The sequence below is a fragment of the Oryzias melastigma genome, linkage group LG21 (assembly GCF_002922805.2).
Source record: "Oryzias melastigma strain HK-1 linkage group LG21, ASM292280v2, whole genome shotgun sequence".
NCBI classification, from domain to species: Eukaryota; Metazoa; Chordata; class Actinopteri; order Beloniformes; family Adrianichthyidae; genus Oryzias; species Oryzias melastigma.
This window is the reverse complement of record NC_050532.1, coordinates 18,906,464-18,927,523: the sequence shown is the minus strand read 5'-3', so window position 1 is coordinate 18,927,523 and position 21,060 is coordinate 18,906,464. Positions and strand designations below refer to the sequence as shown.

The 21,060-nt window shown below is 36.4% G+C and overlaps 1 protein-coding gene across 3 annotated transcripts; it reads right to left on the bottom strand.

Annotated features, from left to right (window-relative positions):
- Positions 1 to 43: 43 nt before the first annotated feature.
- Positions 44 to 21,060, bottom strand: itga6a (integrin, alpha 6a). 3 transcript variants are annotated; one of them, XM_024287055.1, is made up of 26 exons: positions 20,735 to 21,060; positions 9,866 to 9,990; positions 9,713 to 9,792; positions 9,370 to 9,625; positions 9,152 to 9,283; positions 7,778 to 7,985; positions 7,473 to 7,666; positions 7,303 to 7,397; positions 5,687 to 5,814; positions 5,509 to 5,598; positions 5,345 to 5,406; positions 5,108 to 5,265; positions 4,885 to 5,025; positions 4,701 to 4,813; positions 4,460 to 4,619; positions 3,877 to 3,963; positions 3,717 to 3,796; positions 3,312 to 3,386; positions 3,127 to 3,229; positions 2,876 to 3,058; positions 2,686 to 2,784; positions 2,508 to 2,615; positions 2,326 to 2,424; positions 2,120 to 2,242; positions 1,075 to 1,197; positions 556 to 697 (listed from the first exon to the last, which is right to left on the bottom strand). In XM_024287055.1, the coding sequence occupies exons 1-25, from the start codon at positions 20,914 to 20,916 to the stop codon at positions 1,093 to 1,095; spliced, it is 3,186 nt and encodes a 1,061-aa protein (XP_024142823.1). In that variant the 5' UTR covers positions 20,917 to 21,060; the 3' UTR covers positions 556 to 697; positions 1,075 to 1,092. The 3 variants fall into 3 exon arrangements, with proteins under 3 accessions (XP_024142821.1, XP_024142822.1, XP_024142823.1); XM_024287053.2 differs by lacking the exon at positions 1,075 to 1,197 and having other exon boundaries at positions 44 to 697; XM_024287054.1 differs by having other exon boundaries at positions 555 to 1,197.

Genomic DNA, 21,060 nt, shown 5'->3' with positions numbered 1-21,060 from the left:
TAAAAATATATTTAATTCAGGGAAAAGCAAGAGATGATAAAAATTGAACATTAGAAATAATCATTTATTATATTTGACACATAATGAAGAAGTTACAGCCATAAAAACAGTTTTTTAGCACGTTCCCTTTTGACAAGCAGGTTCAGTGATGATCTAAAGTACAGTGGATGCTACCTCAACATCACAGCAGTGAGATTTAAACTTGATCTGATCACAGGCGATGTGTAAAGATGACTTCAAACATGATTTAAAAAAACTGCTCTGGTTTCATCCCACAGTGAAAGACTTGTACCTTTCTTGCATAGATTTTAGATAACAATTGTTGTAAACTTGTTACAAAAACCTTTGGCTCTGTTTGCTTTTTTAATATAAAAATAAATACAAAATGTGCAGAAACGATAAAAAAAAAACACTTAGAAAAATATTTTCTGTACAGTGTCAAAATTCAAGCAAATCTTTGATTTACATACTAAAACAAACTTTAGATGACATCAGAATTATTGCTTATTTATTAACCAAATCATTTCATCGTCTAAGAGTAACTTTCACTGTCCATCCATGACGTCATCCACTGCTTCTTTTCAGTCACGTTAGGTTGCAGTTTTCCATCTTCACGCTCGAGACTCTCCTTCCTTATGCGCACCGCGTGGTACTGAGGAACGCTGTCGTCCTTCTGCGAACGCTTGAAGAATCCACACTGGTGATAGAGACAAACGATCAGATGAAGCAGACGTGGATCCAGACATTAAGCATGCTCTTGCTTTGTTTTTTTAGCTTTTTGAGTCCCAACAATCAAGCAGACAAAATGCTGAGAGGCCGCACATCTGCAGAACACCAACAACAGAACTTTGCACAGGAGAAAGCACCAAAATGTGGGCAAAATTCAGAGTTGCACCAATCAAAAGCCAATTTTGTTAGTGCTTCATTCATGCTGGATTATTTTTTAAAACATTTCTTTTACCATCTGGTTAGTATATTGGAGTCTGTCTGAATTTGTCCCACATTACATCTGCAGGTTGAGCAGGAAGGCAAACTGGTGAGCAACTGCAAAAGCACGCTTCATGCTAACGTTACCCCTGTTCAGACAGTAAATCAGGCCTCAGAGAGGGGTTGCTGGTCAGAGGGCTGTTCATGGATCTCTGCCTTGTGACATGCAGCTCGATACTGATCTCTATATGCTCTTTTGAAGAAACCGCACTGAGGAGGAAGGGCAATGGTTAGGAGTGATGGTCTATCAACCTCAATTTCAAAGAAATTTTTATTTCTCTGAAGTCATTCGATGACTAAAAAAGCTTTTTTTTACCTCTTGTTATTCTTACACATAAGAAAAATCTCACCATTTTATGGCTTAGTTTAATATTCTTGAGAAATTTTACAGGAAAAAACAGAACCTTTTCAAAATAAAAGTTTAATAATCAACAAACTTTTAAGAAAAATATTAAAACTCATCTTTTTAGAATAGCTTTTATATAATTTTTACATGTCCATGTTTTAATTGTATTTATACGTTTTTAATAATTAATTCAATTTAATTTGATTGTACTTGTGGGATATGTGTTTTTTTTATTTGTTATTATGATTGCTAGTTTACCAACTATTTTTTGTCTTACTGTTATTCATTATATTGTGGAAAGCACTTTGAGATGCTTTGTAGCAGGAATAGTACTTCTTATCTTGTTTGTGGTCATGATGCTTCTTTAGGACAATTATTACTATTTTTTTATTTTTTTTTTTTTATTTATTTAAACCGGCGTTCAGCAAAAAATTACATTTTTGGCAAGAAATGACAAACGGAAAAGTTTCAAAGCACACAAATTTGAATGATCTGATATCAAAATTCATGGTATTATCTTCAAATTAATAAATTCTACGGTTTTAAGACTTTTTAAGACACCAAACAATAATCATGTCTTACTTAACTTAACGAAGACAGATTTGTTATAAACTGTAAAATTAGTGAAGTAATTTCTTATGTTAATCAGATATTTTGATTTCTTTTAAGTCTACAGGTGGAAGTTTCGTGAAATATTGCAACTCTTTTTTGAACAAAAAAAAATCTCCTTTAGAAAACAGATTCTGTCTTGTTCCTCTCTTATTTTTCTAAAATGTGTAAATTTACCTTCCAAAGCAAAAATACCATCAAGGCCAAAATCAAGATTCCTGCGAGAACAGCCAACAGTATGACCCACCACGGGACCACATACTGCGCCACGTCGCTGTCTGGAGACACGTCCACCTTTACCTGCGACAGGTTTAAAGCCACAAAAAGACCATGAGATGCTACAGATACAAGTGTATTCATCAATGAAGAGATCAACGACTCACGTCTATGTTTGGAGGTTTTAGGATCACGTTCTTGACGTCAGTCTGAAGCTCGAGAGAGGCCTTCACCAACAGCAAGGAGGGTTTTGTGGAAGCATATTCCTATTTGAAACAAAGAAGCTGAGGATTAAGCAGTTATAGTAATCCAACACTGATGATACAAATAAAACATTTTTATTTGTCACCTCTAAAAACGTTGAGCTCCACAGACGAGTTCTCAGTTCAATTGTAGTACCACCAACCCCCAGCAGGGAGCACTGTAGATGCCCCCAATGGATTCCACTGTCCATGGACTACCAAAGAAACACAGCTTAACTCATCACATCAGCTACAAATGAGATGGGTGTTAACACCACAGCTTACCAAAACACGGCTTTTTCCTCCAGAAAAAGACGAAACTCTTCCACTGGTTTTTCCCTCTTCTTTTGTGTTTTCCTGGTTCGTCTCCGACACAGAGGGCGTCTGAAAACATATTTCTGCACATTATTCCAGCACTAAATAGTCAGGAGCAAAGCGGAGCTAATAAATATGATAAATTAAGGATCCATAATACCGCATGGGTGAGATTGAGGCTGTTGATTTCAGTCTCTGGGGAGCAGCGGACTCCACCCTGTCCGTAAGTGGAGACTTTCATCAGGTATAAAAGATGTTTCCCGTCTTTGTTCCATTTAGGCCATTTTATGTGCAGAACAGCCTGATGAGAGGACTTCCACAGCAGGTTCTTCAGGTCGTGGATCTGAAGGAGAAATTCAGTTTAGAATCTGTACCTGACTTAAAAAGATTTTTTTCTAGAATCAAACTCACCTTGAAAGTGAAGATGATGAGACTTCCAACATCTTCCTCGGTCTTCATCGCGCTTTCACCCGTCACAGCACCTCCAAAAAAGACCTGACTGGGGCGGGCTTCACTGAAGAAAACAAGCAGACGTCTTTATCCTGCAGGTACTTTTAGTTTCTGTACACAAATTCTGCAAAAAATGAACCACTCACCCACTGACAGGCAGAGGCCGTTCAAAAAACAGAGTGCTCTTCACTTTCAAAGGATCAATATCCTGGTTACTTGTCCTAAAAAAAAGATTTATTCAATTTAAAAATCGTACTTGTATAAATGTTACTCAAAATATACAGAATGTAAATAAGCTGAAGTAATTGGAAATTTTATAGAAGTCTCTTTTTATTAAAAAAAAAAGATAAGTTGTGAGTTAATATGATCTATTTTAAGTTTAATATAGAGATTTATGACAGACAGACAGCTACAGTTTGGTAAAAAATATTGTCAGTAACCGATTCTGCAAGTTACTTAAAAAGCTGGAAAAAAATTGTATGTAAATTTGTAGTTTTTAAGATAATTTATATAGTATATGTAATTGTACTTTTTGCAGTGGCACTACTTACGTTTTGAGCTGCAGATCGATCTCAAACTCAGTGGTTTCAACAGAAATGTTGTTGGTGCTGAGTATGATGTAAAAAGTTATCTTAAGGGAAAAAAAAATAATAATAAATTTCAACAATAGTATCTGAGTGATGGAGGGAATGAGTTGGAGGGTGTGCTCACCACTGAGTCTGACTTAAAGGGATTCCCCAGCTCACAATCCACCTGGGAGCCGGTCTGATTGACGTTGCAGATGACCGGATTCTCTGTCTAGAAGAATCAATAATGGAGGGTTATTTCACAGTTAATAACAGCTCGAATAACAGTAGTAAATCCTTGGATACATAAACCTGTGTAACAAAAAGGTTGCTGACACATTTGTATTTTGCCTTTAGAATCAATTACAACGAGAAGTAATGTGAATCTAGACTATTTTCAGTTAAACTATTCAAAGGTTCAGCCCAAAGTTGGTGTTTTTTTTATATATTTTCGACAAATAGACATTGAATTCATATCTGTCATCTGAAAAAGAAACATCAAATATTTTTAGTATAAACTGTGATTTTATATATCTTTTTATATCTTTATTTTAGCAAAATTTCTGTGTTTTAAATGTAAATAAAATGTTAACATTTGCAAATCCGAATACATAATTGTATTGAATTTTTTACATCACAGCATGATAATCTGCATTTTAAAACACATTTTGATGAAAACTTTTCCTTTATTTCATCCCGTTTTGTGTGAGAGAGTGCAGTAAACTCACTGCAGGTTTGACCATTCGGACTCCAGAGTACTCCAGGCCGCGTGGGAAACTCCCCACCAGCTTCGTCTCATAGGCGTAATCCCCACTGTTGGTCACGTTCACCAGCAGAGCCAAGTCTCTCCGCTCATAATTCAGAACAAACTCTGCGACGTTGTTCTTGCTGCAGAAACAACATATAAGAACAGCAGCTTCAGCTTGCAGGAAGGAGAAAAACAACCCATTTAAACCACACCTTCCTTACTTTTTGCTTAGCGGGACGAACTCATTGCTTTGCCTGTAGTGCAAACTGCAGTTCATTTTCAGGGTGCTGTAGCAAACGTAGATATCCCGACATCCCTCCTTGACAAAATCAATCTGTAACAACAGAAAACCATCAAACCGTCGGGTCAACAATCCAAATTCTGCAGTTCCATACAATTAAATACCTGAGTAACATTTTTGTTTGGCTTAAACGGGTCTAAGATTGGTGCAAGTGCAGGAAGGCCGTTTGTCGTTTTATCTGTTGCAGGAACAACGTCTGCAGACACCTCAATGAAAATAGGGCGCACTTTGTCTTTTATGTTGTCCTGCACAAAGAAGGACACAACAGTGAGCTCTGAATATAAAAACATAAAATATAAATACATGTTTATTAGCTTAGAATGATACCTTAACTGTGGCCTTTAACTGAACATATTTTCTTTGGTTTTGACTCTGCAGCTCCACCCTTCCATCACTCTGAAAGCCTGAGTCACTGCTCAGGAACACTCTGGGGGTCAGTCCTAGTTTTCTTTGGTGTTCATCCACCTTAATTGAATAGTTAATAGCTGAAAAGAAAATCCACAGAAGTTAAACCATCTGGACAATAATGCAAATAATATTGATGCATTTTACTGTTCTGCTTACATATTACTGGGTTATAGTGTGCAGGGTTTGTCTTATAGGTGAAGAATGCTTTCACAATAAAGCTGGGAAGAAAAAAAAAGATTAAAATGTAGAAATATTTGAGTCCTAGTTCTGCTTAAATATGATCATTCCCCCAAAGAATTAATGCACTGAAGAGTACCTACCAAATGTTGTTGCCACACGTTTTATTTTTAAGGTCGATTTCACGCACAGATGTCTCAACATCTATATTTATGGCAATGATTGGCCTGGCCCTGCAAAACAAAAACAAAAAAATAATTTTATCTGGTTACATTTAGAGACTGAAAGGTAAATAGAGAGTGTGATCATTCACACAAATACCTGTAAATGACCACAGCATCTGTCAGAGAACCCACAGCAAGGTCTGGATAAAAGTTTGCATCTACGTCCATGTTGCCCGTCAGAGAGTATCCGAAAAAACGGATGTTGTGCTCTTTTCCTGTTAGGACCTGAAAAAATGAATGCCAAAATATAAATATAATCTAATTGGTAATTGTGTACAGGGGTTAAAATGTAATTTTAATTTGAAATATTTCTAAAAATATAATTGAAGCCCACATTTATAGTACATTTCAAGTTGATTAACCTCTTAACTACCAGAGGCTAATAATTTTATATAATCAAAATGTTTTTCAATCCACCAAAAACAACATTTGGTATAATTGAAGAGCCTCAAATGTCCTCTGTAGACACCAAGAGGAGTTAGTTCGATAGTATCTAGTGAATAAAAGATATTTAGGTCTAGAAATCTTTTCCACAGAGGACACATTTGCATTGCTAGTAGTGAAGAAGTTAAGAATTACTTGCTTGTATGCAGTTGGGTTGCTAACCCTATATTAGGATAGTCCCGTAGACTCAGAAATGAACCAGACTGACACTATCCTAACGGGCAAGAATGCAATTCAGGACTCTGCTCACTTGGGGGCGATATTTTCAAACAAATTCAGGAAACCCAGGATGAATAAAACCATCAACTGTATATGAGAACTGGACTAAGTGAGTTTGTCGTCACCCACAGAATGTGACTTACTCTCAGCTCTAACAAAATGACGTCGTTTGTCGTCATTTTTTGCAAATACGGACGCTGTCAGGTCGGAGCCAGACGACGTCAGGAGGCAGTGATTGGTCTGAATCAATCTGAGCAATCGTTTCTATGACAACCACTCTCACTAATACCACATACTCTTTATCAAGGCATCTGATTGGTCTTGTAAATAAGAAAAAAATATTTAAAAAATAGTATTAACAAGAACAAGTTAAAAAAAAAGGTAGTAGAGCAATAATGGTTATTCTGACAAATGTAATGACTGAGTAATAGCTGTTTATTTTTCAATAAAAATCAATGAGATTTCTGTTTCCTGGAGCCAGAAGGTACTTCCTGTTTAGAATGTGAGAAGGGAGGGGTCGCTCAGTCCAGTTCTCATATACAGTCAATAAATTTAACACAGTCCTTCCTCCTCAAACAACTAGGTTTGTGTTTGATGTTCTTTTAAGTATTTACAACTTTCTCACGAGTTACACTTGTTCAGTTTTGTGCTTTATTTTTACACATCTTCAATACTCCTCAATAACTTTGCTCACAAGGGAACAAAAAAGAAAAAATGCAATCCATAAACCCCACTATGAATCAAGCCTGCCAGTGTGAATGGACCTTAATAATTTTCTTACATACAGCTTAAAGATTAGATGTTAATAAAATTAATAAAATTAATATTTTCACTGCTGTCCAGGCCAGAGGTCAAATAAGCGACTTAACACCTTTAACAAACATTTGTCTAAAGAAACTTTAATTTTCTTTCATTCTTTTCACCTTTAAAGTTACATCGTAAATCTTTACTTTTAGCTTTTCCACCTAAATTCTAATGTTTTGTCAGTCAATATGGAAAATAACTGTCTAACTTGTTGATTTGAGAACGTTGAAGTGAAAAGTAACCAACCTGAGCAGGTCTGGTTTTGATCGGATGTGCAGAGCCAAGATAAATATAGACCTTTCCAGCACCCTCGTCATCCAGTGGAGCTCCAACTGCAATATCTGTGTTTGAAAAGATGATACGACTATAACTGATGACACAGAAAAAAATGCATGTACTAAGATAGAAGTTCTTGCCTTTATACGAGTCCAGATTGATATCCCCAATGTTCTCCACCGCCACCCCGAACATTGAGTCTTTGGTACCGTTTAGGCGGAGTGGAGTAACTCCTTCCCACCTCCCTTCTTTGTTCATATAGATATAAACAGCTCCTCCGATGTCCCCTTCCTTCATGAAGAAATGAGGAGCTCCTACAACTATGTCTTCCCATCTACAGAAAATACTTCAATTTAGGCACTTTCTGAAGCAAAACCGGTATCTAGGAGCAAAATGTCTACATTTACATGCAATAACAGAAATACTCTAGAAAAGAGTTACTAACCCATCATTGTTGAGGTCAACTACAGCCACGTCATATCCAAAGGAGGAGGCCAGTCTGGGCCCTTTGAAAGTATGGACTCCCACTAAACTACCTCTGTCTTCTTTTGTTAACAGAACCACAGCTCCACTGTGGTTGGCTCTGGGGGCTCCAGCCACCACAGTCACCACACCGTCTGGCAAGATGTGGAGTCCTGAATCCACAGAAAATCCTAAAGGGAAAAAAATATATATTTTTAATCTAATTTTATTTATTTATTTTTTTAATGTGATAAAAACATGGAACTGAATAAAGTTCTAATGGAAAATAGTGCAAAAAAATAACAATTTATATGTAATATGTTGTAAATGGGGGTCCATAAAGGGTAATGTCATTCTTTTTTTAGTACAAGGAAGTCTAGAAGTGGTGGGAAATTACACATATTTCACTTTTATCCTTCTGCAGAAGAATAAATCAACTCAGATAAAGACAGAATGAATGAAGAGTTTTTATTCCACCAGAGGATAAAAATTTTCCACCGCATAACAAAGGAAAATATATTTTTTTCTATGTTTTAACTTGTTTTGAGGAGGAAATATTTCCAGTGTGGGTCATTAATTCACCTTGAAATATATATATTTTTTAAATCTGTTGAATTAAGAATTGAATAAGTTTTGATCAAAACAACCAGTAGGAGGAGCCAGAGTAACAGTTAAAACTTCATGCTATGACCTCTGTTTATCAAACCAATTTCCTTTTTCATTTTCATTATTTAGGTAACACGTTGTACTCTTTACTTATAAGTTCTTGACCCCCTTTCCAAACAAAAACCATAAGAGACAGCTTAGCCACCCTGCTCCATCCTATTTCCCAGTGTGTTTTCCTGGTCTACATGTCTCATCCTGCCACTGTTGTTGTGTGGAGCGTAAAACTGTGAATCTATAAGCTTTGTTTGAAATCAGAAAAAGATGGCCTTTCTATAAACCTGAAAAAATATGGTGTTAAGAAATTTGCAGATAGAGTGGTTAGACTTGTCAAGACAGACAAGCTGCAGAAGTTCACGTGCAAAAAAAAGGATATCCAAGAAAATTAGCCATGAACTGAACTATAAATCACAGAATTCAGATTATTCCAATTGTGCAAAATCCCGTACCCATGCACTTCCTATCTAAGCATGTGGATATTTCAGAAAGTCTTCAGAATATTATTAAAAGGAACCGAACAGAGGAACGATAGTAGCTAGGATAGGCTCCAGCAACCCTAGAACTCAGAAAAAGATTAAGCATGTTTTGAAAATGGATGGATGGATTATGATAAACTTTTTCAAAATGGGAGGGTTTTCAGTAATTGATGTAAGTGGGCCAAAAAAGCATTTGTTTTGTGAGAAGATAAACTAACCAAGGAAGCTGTTGGCAGGAACTGGCACAAGTGTTTCATCCAAATCACTTGCATCCCCTGCTTCATACGGGCCGTCATCGTAGATCCCCATCTCTATGAAAGTGCTGTTCCTGTGCTCCATGCGTACAATTCCTGGGATAGATTTGAGAGGCAGAACATTTCGTTAGATTAGACAGCACTTCATGTGTGAGCTTAAAAAAAAAAAAGAATAAGCGCACCTTTCCAGTTAAAGCTTCCAGGAGCTCCAAACACCAGATAATGACTGATGAAGGCGGCCGCCACGCCCTGCTGGCAGTATCCAAACTTTTCATGGCTTTTGTCTCTCCCATCACAAAAGTTCCAGTTTCCACCGTCCTCATCAGCTTTTGGGTTAATGGTCAAATCCTGACTAAAGATGTAGCAGCGGCCGATGATGGAGTGCTGTTCATTACTTTGGCCCACAGAGCCCCGCCTCTCATAGCGATGAGCGCACGTCTAAAATGACAAAAATGTAGCAGTCGTCATTTTAAAAAAGACACAAAGGACTCTTGGAGTGACGGTGCAGAAGACTGAGTCACTCACCACAATCTTTCCCCCCGGTCCCTGACTCCGTACCGTCACACCCATCCACTGATCCTCTTTGCTCTCATTTTCCAAGTCCTCTTTAATAATTCAACACAGCGACATAAGAATTTCATTTTTCCAAGCTTATTAAAAAACAATCCATTTTCTCACCGCCATTATCAAAATCAACACGTTCGCAGGTGTTGGACTGGCTGATTTCACACTTGTAAAGTCCTCCTGTGACTTTGGATTTTTGGCTTCCGAAAGCTTTGGCTCTCGGGGCACCAATCAGCAGCCTGGTAAAAGACGAAGAAAAAAATCTTTATTTATTTTTTCTTTGGATTATTGAGAAATCCCAAAATGTGTTTTCAATCTCAGCAGTCGATTGGCTTTGTAGCATTTCTGTCATTTACATCTGTTCCTGAACGCCAGCAAGTCATCAAAAAACATTAATTATCCTCCTCAGTTAGTGGGGATTACAGATAAATCACAAAAAAGAGAAAACAAAACATACAAATAACAGAGAAAAAAAGCAATTTTAGTAGAATATAAAATAAAAAAACAGAATTTTGTAAGTCATGATGTCAAAATATCAGCTATCATGGGATAAAGATGGGATTTCTTCAAATACTGAAACATAAAGCTAAAAGGAATTTATTCGCGTTTTTAGCAGTTTTTTCTAATTAGATATACGTTTTAGTAAGAAATAAATAAATAAATAAAAATGTCCTGCTTTGAGCTCCTCCTCATGTGCTTAGGTTTACAAATTACACTCAGTTCACTTCTGATCAGCACAGCAGGAGCTTATTAAATGATCTCTGCGTGTAAAGCTTCTTGATTATGTTGTTTCACCTCTCAGAGGATTTCTGATTCAACTCTGTTCATTTTTTTATGCTTTTTTAATTCAATAAAAACGCACACACTTGACTGCGGCATTTAGAATCCTGTAATAATTCAGTAATAAATTGAGCTCTCAATGATTAAGCTTTGATTCAAAATCAAAACTTCTCTCTAAATCCATTGAATTCTTCATCCTGTGTCACCTTCATCTTCATTCATCTTCTGTCTGTGTTGTTTGGGAATAATATCACCAAGGACCGTACCCAAATTCCTTCCCTACTCACATGTTCACCATTTTGTAGTGCTGTCCGAATCTACAATTCCAAGAATCGAGTGCACTAGAAATCTCCCAGAAGTCTTTGCAAAAAACTAGTGTGCATAGATGCTCACTATATTAGCAAATGTAGCATTCGGTTAAACAATTTTGACTAAAATATGTGTTTAAATGTAATTTTTTAATAAACCATCCACATTTTCATCATCAGAACACATGGAGTCACAATAGAAGTGAAATGTTCGTATTGATTCAATTTTCACTTCCGTCTTATACGGCGTTTAGAAAAGCAAAAAAAGTTGTGAGCATGGTGTCTGAATTGCCCTCTAGTGGCTTTTACTGTTTATTTTCTTTTAAATCGCATATAGGTCCCACCTGAGTATAAGTCACAATCCTGGCAAAAAAAAAAAACAATTTTTTAAAATTCAAAATGAAAACAATAACTGTTCAAAATTCAATAATTGTTTAAAATTCAACATGAAAAGTTATGATTTACACTTATAAAAAAAAAAGTAATTGCTACATATTATAAAAATACTGCGAGATACAAGCTGAAGTCATCTTCAGGTGTATAAGCAGAAGTATCTGTAATGATGGTACAGGTATTTATTTACTCAACGAGACAGGAAAAGGTTTAAAACCCCTGTGGGGAAGGTGTTGCATTCTAGGCTTTCATCCGTTTTACATCTGCCTACTACCATCAGTTACTGTTTTTTTCTTTCTTTTTTAGTTATTAATTGTATTATTTAGAGCCAAAATGTTTTAGTTTTAATTGCAAATTGAGGAGCGATTAAAACTGCATATTATTTTTAGTTAAAATCTGTTATTTTCTGAAAAGTTACACGTCTGTTTCAGAAGCAATACAGCAGAAAGAGTGACCAGACGGTTACGTTTTTTTCTGTCCACCCTCGACCTACATACCACTGAGTGTTGCTACGGTTTAGATTCTCACAGAAGCTTAGCAAACAGAAAGTAGTAGCGGTTTAATCAGATTATAATTTTAAATTGAGGTTATTTTGCTTGTACACAGACAATGTGAGAAAAGCCACTTAAACGCACTGTTGTCGTCACAAATTCTTCTGAAATATGTCTTTCATGTGTTCAGCTCTTGGGCTCTAATTACATAAATCTTTTGTTGCAAAGGGGTGACAAACACGCTGGTATTTTGACTTGTGAAACTGTTTTAAATTAAAAACCAAAACCACAAACAGTTTAACCACAAATGTTTTTGCAGGATTTTTCTTGTGTGTTCATCGTGGGATTTGCTTAGATGTTGCCCCTGTTTTTGCAGCATGTAGATCTTACAGTGAAACAAATTTCAGTGAAACTGATGTGTTGTTCCCATCTATTGGTTTTTAGTTTAGCGTAGATTTATAGTTCAGTTGCAACCTAAGCAACCTCTTTTATTCCTCTATTGTGGCTCATTGGCTTTAAATAAAAATGGAAATTATTTTAATAAATAATAGATTATTTAAATGTTGTCATTTATGTTTAGATTTTTAAATGGAAGTGATCTAAATATTACAAAAATAACTCTTTTCGTGATATTGCTGACATTTCATTACTATCAAGAGCTATTGTATGCTTTACCACTCCTCATAACTCAAACTGGTCTAGTCAGATTTAATCTACTGTCAGAGCTGCTCATTATTAAGAAAATATTAAAGCAAATATCCTATTTTGCTTCACAACAGTGCCTAGTTGCTATTCAGAGGAAATGTACTTAAAGTACAAAACTGCATTTGCATGTCTGGATTTTTAAGACCAATGTTGTCATGTTTATATTCAATATTAAAAAGAGAAAATGATTGAAGGAACACCAAAGTAATAATGACAGAAAATGCTGTTTGACTTTCTTGCATTCTTAAATCAAGTAAATCTGTTGCAGCAGGAGGATCATACTTTAAAAAAGGTGTATTTTATTGTGAAAGGAACTTATATGAACTGCTGTCTAAAGTAAAAGTAATTAAATATGTTTTAAACAGAAACATTGATGGATTATTGTAAAGATTTAAAAGCAACATTTTATAAATATATGACTAAAAGTCAAATAAAATTATTTTTATTGAAGCTTTGCTGCTACATTTTGGTCAGTAGGAAAATGGACCAAATTGGTCTTGTCGTGATAAAGGTTGCAGACTCTCGCCACCCTTTGAAATATTAAATCACAGCTCAACTTTGGCCCTCCACTGCTTGCTTCCCACTTGCTGTCGAGTACCTGGATCAGGTAAGTTAAGTCAATAAGAACCTCTACTAACGAACAGTGAGAAAACAACGATGGTGTTAGATTCTTAGATGTCAAGGACCAAAGTTAGGCATCTTCTAGGTAAAGCAAAAAAAGCAAATGAGTCAATAAAAAGTATAGGATGGACCATTTAGGACAAACTGCACTCAAAAATACGAAATTCCACCCCTTTAGTTTCTTCCTAACTCCTACAATTTCCACATTGTTTTACCTTTTTCTTTCAATTCCAAAACTGCAACAATTTCCTCCGTAGTCAGCAAAATCATTGCAACAATGTCTTCAAAGGAGGGAAAGGAAATCCCCCCACCCTTCCCTTCTGCCCCCCCATGCATTTTCCTCTGTGACCCACCTATTGATCTGCGGGGCGACTCTGTTCCTCCTCAGTAGCGACACAAAGACTCGCCAAAGTAAGGAAAGATGTAAAGGTGAAGGCCACGCCCACAGACTCATCATAAAGCAGCACAACCACAGACCTAGCGATAATAAAATGCAATTTGATTTTTTTCTTTTTTTTAGAAAACAAGTTTGTTTCTTTTCATTTAAGTATTTTTACCAAAATAGCAGAATTTCAGAAAGTTGGACAGCAGAAGAGCCAATCAGGGGATGAGATTTTCTCCAGGATTGTTTCACAAGCAACCTTTGAGACGGAGCGCTTCAGACTGATGCAAGATTTCAGCAAATATTCTGCTGTGACCACGATCAAGCTGCTACAGGCAAAGCAACCACAAACACAATGCAAAAAAACAAAAAGGCGATAAATCAGTGGTGGGCAAACTACACACCGGGGCCCATTAGTACTCCGTTAAACTATTTAATCTGGCCCACCAAACTGAAATAGTCACATTGATAATCCTTAATAATGTTTTATTTTCCCTTTAATTCTCCATAAATGGTGCAACACAAACAAATTGACCTCTGCTTAGCTGCAAAAAGTTATTTTGTATTTGTATTAACTTTTGCGTGTGTTTTCTGAGTCATTTTTCCAATAATTCCTACACCGCCTGAATGCAACCTTTCTTCAAGTTTGCGTTTTTCTCTGAGGAACATCAACCCATTGGTGGAATTGACACTAAAATAAGAACAAAAGACATAGTTTTTAAATAAAAATTGTCTTTAAATCAATTTCCAATCCAAATTAAAGCATGTTTCATCCAGATTCCATGTTATTTCTTCATCTTATGAAGTGGATTACCAAAACATTCTATGGGGTAAGATAGCTGTCAAAAAGAAACGTATTCATAAATACATATTTTGTATTCACAAAAAGAAATTTGTATTCATAAATACAAAGTTGTGCAAAACAACATTTATTTTTACATTTAACATGTCTCTTGTGAATACGAATTTTCCTCGTTTTGAATACGACTTCTCTCTGTCTTGGATACGGATTTCTCCTGTTACCTAACTGTCAAAACTACGTCACGGGGTAACAGGCTTATGCATCGAGTGCCGGAACATCGAGCCGCCGAGCCGGCAAACGACGCATGCGCAGTGAGGACTCCACCCCTAATTCTGAATTTGAGCTGGGAAAACGTCAGGGATTAAAGAAAACAGACAACATTACGTTACCTCGTTTTGTCGCTCCGCGACCGAGCCGTCTTTTTCCGCCATTTTAGCACATAAAAAAGAGAATGAGCGCTAAACTGCAGTGCGCACTGACGTCGTATTCAAAACGAGGAAAATTTGTATTCAAAAGAGACATGTTAAACGTAAAAATAAATGTTGTATTCATAGTATTTATGCAAGTTTGGCACAAAATCTACATTTTTGCACAACTTTGTATTTATGAATACAAATTTCTTTTTTGGAATACAAAATATGTATTTATGAATACGTTTCTTTTTGACAGCTATCTTACCCCATACATTCCACACATCTACTCCTGGTCCAGCCCTGTTAAATTTTACCTTTTGTGGCCCACGTGTCAAAAAGTTTGCCCACCTCTGCAATATTTTAGCAGAATAAAACTCTATTTCTTGGTGTTTCCAAAGAAATGTTGGTTTCCGTTTCACACAAAGTTCAGTCATCAAGTTAGCTTCCAAACGTGTAACACAGGCTATCAGACATTTTCGCAATTTCAAAGCGGAGCAAGAAAATATGTAGAATTTAGAGAGGACATGTGGACTAACACTGGCATTCCCTTGGAGATCTCTGCTCCAATTCTTTCAAGCATTTTTTTTTTCAAAATCAATCCAGTTTTGAGAATTTCTGTAGAAAAGAAAAGATCAAACTGTACAGTGAAATCTAGATTAAAAAAAGACTCCTCAAACACTTGTTAATAACTAAGAGAAAAAAATTCCAAAGAAATCCTTTGAGATGAACAGACATTTCTCTAACTGCCTGGCTGTTTGCCCAAACTGTGAGTGATTTGTGCAAAAATGCAACATGTCTGCATATTACTACAGTTTTTGAGAGACTGAAGCAGCTTTTTAGAGCCAATCTGAAGTGTGAAACCGGAACTTATCACCCAGCACGTTTCTCACTGCGGTGTAAACGGGAAGGCATAGTGAATGGTATGGCTTTACTCAATGATCTCACTGGTCTCTGTTAACAGATGTGCTGCAGTGCTCTCACAGCTGTGCACTCAAAGCAAACAGCTGTCCCAACTCCTTCACTTTACGCATTGTTTCAGACTGCTGCCGACTGGAAACTCATCACAGAAGAAGCTGCGGAGATGAAGCGACGTATGACCACTCAAGCCTGTAACCGCAGCATGGATTGACGATTCACTGATGCGTTAAATCTATCAGGTTACACATGCACAGATGGCCGTGCGTTTCCAGTCAAATGGCTTTTTTTTGTGTGATGCTTAATCCCGACCATTAACTCAACGTGTTATTCATTGAAGAGGTATCTAGGACAAATAAAGGGTTCTCTGCAGAGATCTCCACCACTTGACGCAGCAAAAACTATAATAAAAGTAAGAACTTTTAACTTTATAAACACATAATTGGGCGTGGAGTCCCCCAGGGTTTGTTTCTGGAACCGCAACTGTTTTGCCTTTACATTCATCACCTGAGATAGATCAGGTGTATAAATAAAATGTCTTGTTACAGGTATGTAAATTAGGGCTGCCACAAAAGATTATTTTAATAGTCGACTAATCACCGATTATTTTTTCCGATTAGTCGACTAATCGGGTCATGCCCAAAGTGGATGTAAAACACACATCTTAACCATAATTAGATTTAAACTAACTAAAAACTAGATGTGTTCACACTAGCATTACCCCAGATAGAATGCTGTAAAATTAATTTTTCCATAGAAGACGCTAGTGACCATAACTGAAGATGCTGATAGCCGACTAAAATATTAGTTAAAGGCCAAATTAGCCAAAAAAGGCTTAGCCAAAACAGCTAGCATGTGGCTGAAATATTAGCTAAACTCCAAAATAGCCTAAAAAAACAACAAAAAAAAAGCCTAAGTTAGCCAAAACAGCTAGCCTGTAGCTGAAAAAGTAGCTTAACACAAAAATGGCCTGAAAAAAAAGAAGCCTGAATTAGCCAAAACAGCTAACATGTAGCTGAAATATTAGCAAAATTCCTAAACAGCCTAAAAAATAAACAAAAAAAATCCTAAGTTAGCAAAAACCGCTAGCATGTGGCTGAAATATTTGCTAAACCCCAAAAGAGTCTAAAAAAACCTTAATAAATGCCAAAATAGTCCAAAAAGCTAGTATATTGCCAATATAACTTTCAACTTTACTACACTCTGACTCCACATAATATAAAACAACGACTAATCGACTATTATATTAGTTGTCGACTATTTTAATAGTCGATTAGTTGTCAATTAGTCGACTAATCGTGGCAGCCCTAATGTAAATGACACTAAATTTCACCCAACAACATCGGTTCTATAAACATAAAATGTCACTGCTTGGAGCAACTAAAACCCAGGACTGAAACAAACACAAAAGAGAAGTTTTTGGTTTTGGAGACAAAAATGGAAATGTGAAAGTTGCAGATGTTCCTGACTCTGGCAAAGATCGAAATTCAAAGTAGAATTGTTGATGTCTTCAATGGTTTAGGTTCAGAGTAGAGGCCATAAAACTCGAACATAAATCTGATTTGTATTGTCTCTTTAAAAAAATTAAAGACCCACTTCATTGAAAATCAAGTTTTTTTGTGTTTTTAACATGTTCTTGTAGCCTTTTTCTCATAGTGACAAATTTAAAGAAGCTTGTTTTTAAAATAGCATTTCTGGTTATTTTTGAATTCAAATTACGAACAAAAAATGCTGTTGAAAAAGGCCTATTGCAGAGATGTAAAAGACACTATCAAGGCGCCACAAGCTCCAATATTATTCGCCATTTATTTTATTTTTTTTGCACGAAGTAATATTAGGAAAAAAATGTGAGGGGCTGTAAGCTAGTGGGAAAGCATGTAAACAGGGGGATGTTGGGAAGCAGGGGCAGGCTTACTCAGCACCAACAGTCCCACCCAAAACTCAGAAGGAAATTTCTGATCAACTCCTGCCGCTCTGCAGAAACTATGTCATAAAAAACATCCCTTTTTAAAATAAATTTTGGCAAAAAAAAAAACGCATAATCATAATTTAAAAAGACACTGGGAACACTTTTTAAAATAGATCAAAATTTGATCTGAGTGGGACTTTAAAGGCCTAATGCTGGTCTACAAATGATGACTACAAGCCTCAATTCAAGTCTGGTCTGAACTCTTTAACCCCCCAGTGAGACTCCCAGTTTCAATTTCTATGTCAAATACAGGATTAAATAGAGAAAATCTGAAGCTGTACAATAAAAGCTGAGATGTCAGAGTGGTTGAGCTCATCTTCTGGTATTACTGTTCAATTTACCATAATCTATGCATACAACGTTTTTGGGTTTTTTTCAGCTGCCAGTGATCCTCATCTTCAAACACTTTGTTGTGAGGAAGAGCCGTTATAGATGCAGGGAGGGACATGTTTCTGGCTTTTGGTTTTACACTCTGAAGGCAGCGCTGCTCGTTTCCTTAGTACGTGGGCTTTGCTGAGGTTTCTGTTCACTTTCTGTCAGGTCTGTGTGAACATTTTCAAGTTTATGGCTGAGTAGAAGCTAACCTCTAGTGCTCTCCGCTGTGCAGTTCTTAGTTTGGTTTTGCACCAATGACCATAAAGCCGAGATTGAGAACATTTTGGGCTGACTAAAGGAAAGTGTTCTGTCCTATAGAATTTATTTTTATGAAAAATGTCTCAAAGGAGGATCAGTTGCTATTAGTTAGTTGAGGTTCAAGCTTCACAGTCAGCAAGTCTTTGAGCAAAATACTCAAACCCACATTGGCCTCAGTGGCAGCAAACCTCCCAAAGTCTTTAGACCAAAGGACTCAATGTCAATAAATGGAACAAAAAATAGATTTTTGTCAAATATTCTGTTTGTCATCAGAATAACAATCAATGGAGCACCTCAGGTTACGTGTTTTATTGTTCCTACAAACACGTCCGAAGGTTTTGCTGCACTTATAGGGTCGTGGCTTCTGGACTTGAGCTCTATAAAAATAAAAAGGATTGTTTTTGTCTTTTAGGTTAGGAGTTTAAAAAATGATGATTCAAATGGGAAGCACAAAATATTTTTACAGAGGAAGTGAAGCTACTACGAGCTGAATGCAAAGAAAAGGATTTGATGATGAAATAGCTTGATCACTTTAAGGCAGTGAAAACAGGCAAACTCCTGAATCGTTCTATATTTTGTCAATAAGCTTTTTAATTGAAAGAGAAAACCGGCTTTCCATTCTTGGTCTTGTTTTTTGTATTTGCTTTTAAAAGTCATATCTTACATGTATTAACATGATTTTCCTGGTGCCTGCTGAAAACAAGCTTTGCCCTCAATATTACCTTTCAGATTCCTGTTTATCCAATATGCATAACATCACACTACTAAGGTTTTTGTCTAGAAACTTTGGGTAACTATTTTGATTAGAAGTTTGCTAGAGTTTTTGCATTATTTCATCATTTAAATTAAATTTACCTCCCACATTTTGTTTGAATAACGGTGCAATTTTCTTCAGATTATTCTATTTTAGTTATTTTTATTGTGGATTCTTGTCTTTGGAATTCCTATTCTAGTTTTCTGTCTGAACAAATGCTCCCTCTGGTTGACTTGTGTTTGTGAAAACGCCAGAGGGAAAATAAAGATAAAATTCCTTACGTTTATCTTCATCATCAGCTTGTTATCAGGACATCTCTCTACATGCTCCTATAGGATTTGTAGTTTGACCCAAAGTTTATCTCTTCTCATTCAACTTGCATCAACAAGCATCCCACAAAAGCATTAGGAGCAGTCTGAGACAGATAACTCCACAATGCATGGTTGACAGCTTTATAAAAACCACAAGATCGAGTTTAATTTTGAAAAAAATAAACGAGTCCCTTAGATTATTGTTTAGTCTAATGTAGATGTTTACAACCAGAGGATATGAAGCCACGTGTGGCTCTTTGGTTAAAGATTTTTTTTAAACCACAGCAAAGTACATAAGTAAAAAGTGAACAAACGCAAACTTAATCCAACTTATTCACAAACAGTTGAAGACAGTACATATCACTCCATGTGGTAAGTGTTATTCTTCAATATTTACCAGAGTTGTGCTAAACACGGACTGATTTTTGAGCACCAGAAAATCAATTGGAGCTCAGTAAACACAACCAGAAATCATATTATGAGGCAGATTTTCTACTTTTGAACAAATTTAAGGACTTTCAGCTCTCTTTATGGCTAAAAAATATAATAGGGATCAGTTAATTAGCTTTGATTTCATTTAATTTTTGCATTTTTTGCTAAGATGCAACACAAATAGTAAAAAACACGTTTTTTATCTTTATTATAATCATTGCTGACATTAAACTACCTACAAATACTTTTGCTGCAGTAGATGTGAAGCACAAGGTCTTTTATTTTGAAAGGAAGTCATGTGAGCCTCTGTTAAAAGTTATATATTATTTAATTTATAAACTATATATATTTTACGTTTTATTTGTGTCAAAAACAGTTTGTTTATATTCATCATAATAGTAACAATAGCATAAATACAAATAAAATCGTTTTGTTTTCTAAATTGTAAATTAAGACTATATATAGAAATTGACCCGTGTTGAAGGTTGTCCTGAACCATCCAAAACCCATTTGTTGGAGCTGACTAAATAACTTTCTTCTATTATCCCACTTCTCCTCTCCTTTAGTTGCAGTTGCATTTACATAACAGTTGCAGACTTTGTTTCTGCACTTGTTCTGCTGCTTATTGTTTCACAGTCAAAGCATCTCAAAGGGGGGGTGAAGTACATCTATAGAAAATGAGGACAAAAACCCAAAGTAACAAAGTGGGCTTTTTAAAACAAAGAAATCTGCTTAGTTCAAGAGGACTTAAGTAGATTTAGATCAGTACTAAGGAGCAAAGATGGATTCTATTGACCAAAAAGAAGTTTAGAATAATTAAAGTCAGGTTTAAGTGAAAGAGAATGCCACCAAAAGACAGTGTTCTTTCAAAATAAGATCCTGCATGTGAAAAATAACTTCAACAGTTTAACTTTGAAACAAAATCAAGTTAAAGCAAAAACACAATAAAAATAAAACAAAGAGTATTTATTTATCACTTAAATGTCATCATTTATGGGGTTTATTCCTCATTTTCTAAAAGTGAACCTGTTCCTCATCATCTATACATCAACGACGCAGAAAGTCCCAACTCACAAGACTTTATCCGGCCTGAGTTGTTGGTGGAAGGTGAGAGAAAGTCCGAACAGGCTCCCGGGGTCCCCGTCCTTCCTCAGGGTACTTTGGGGGTCCAGGTTGAAGGCCAGCGCCGGTTCCAGGACATGGAGGAGGAGCAGCAGCGCCGCCTGAACGGCGTAGACTCCCGCCTGCAGCAGCATGGCAGCGGGTTTCAGTAGTGCGGGCCCGGAGCGCACAGCCGCAGGTCTCCCTCCTCCTGCTCTCTGTCACTGAGTGAGGAGGCTGAGAGGCGCAGCGCCAGTGTAAGCGGAGCGAGGCTGCTCCACAGCGCCCTCTGTGGCCAC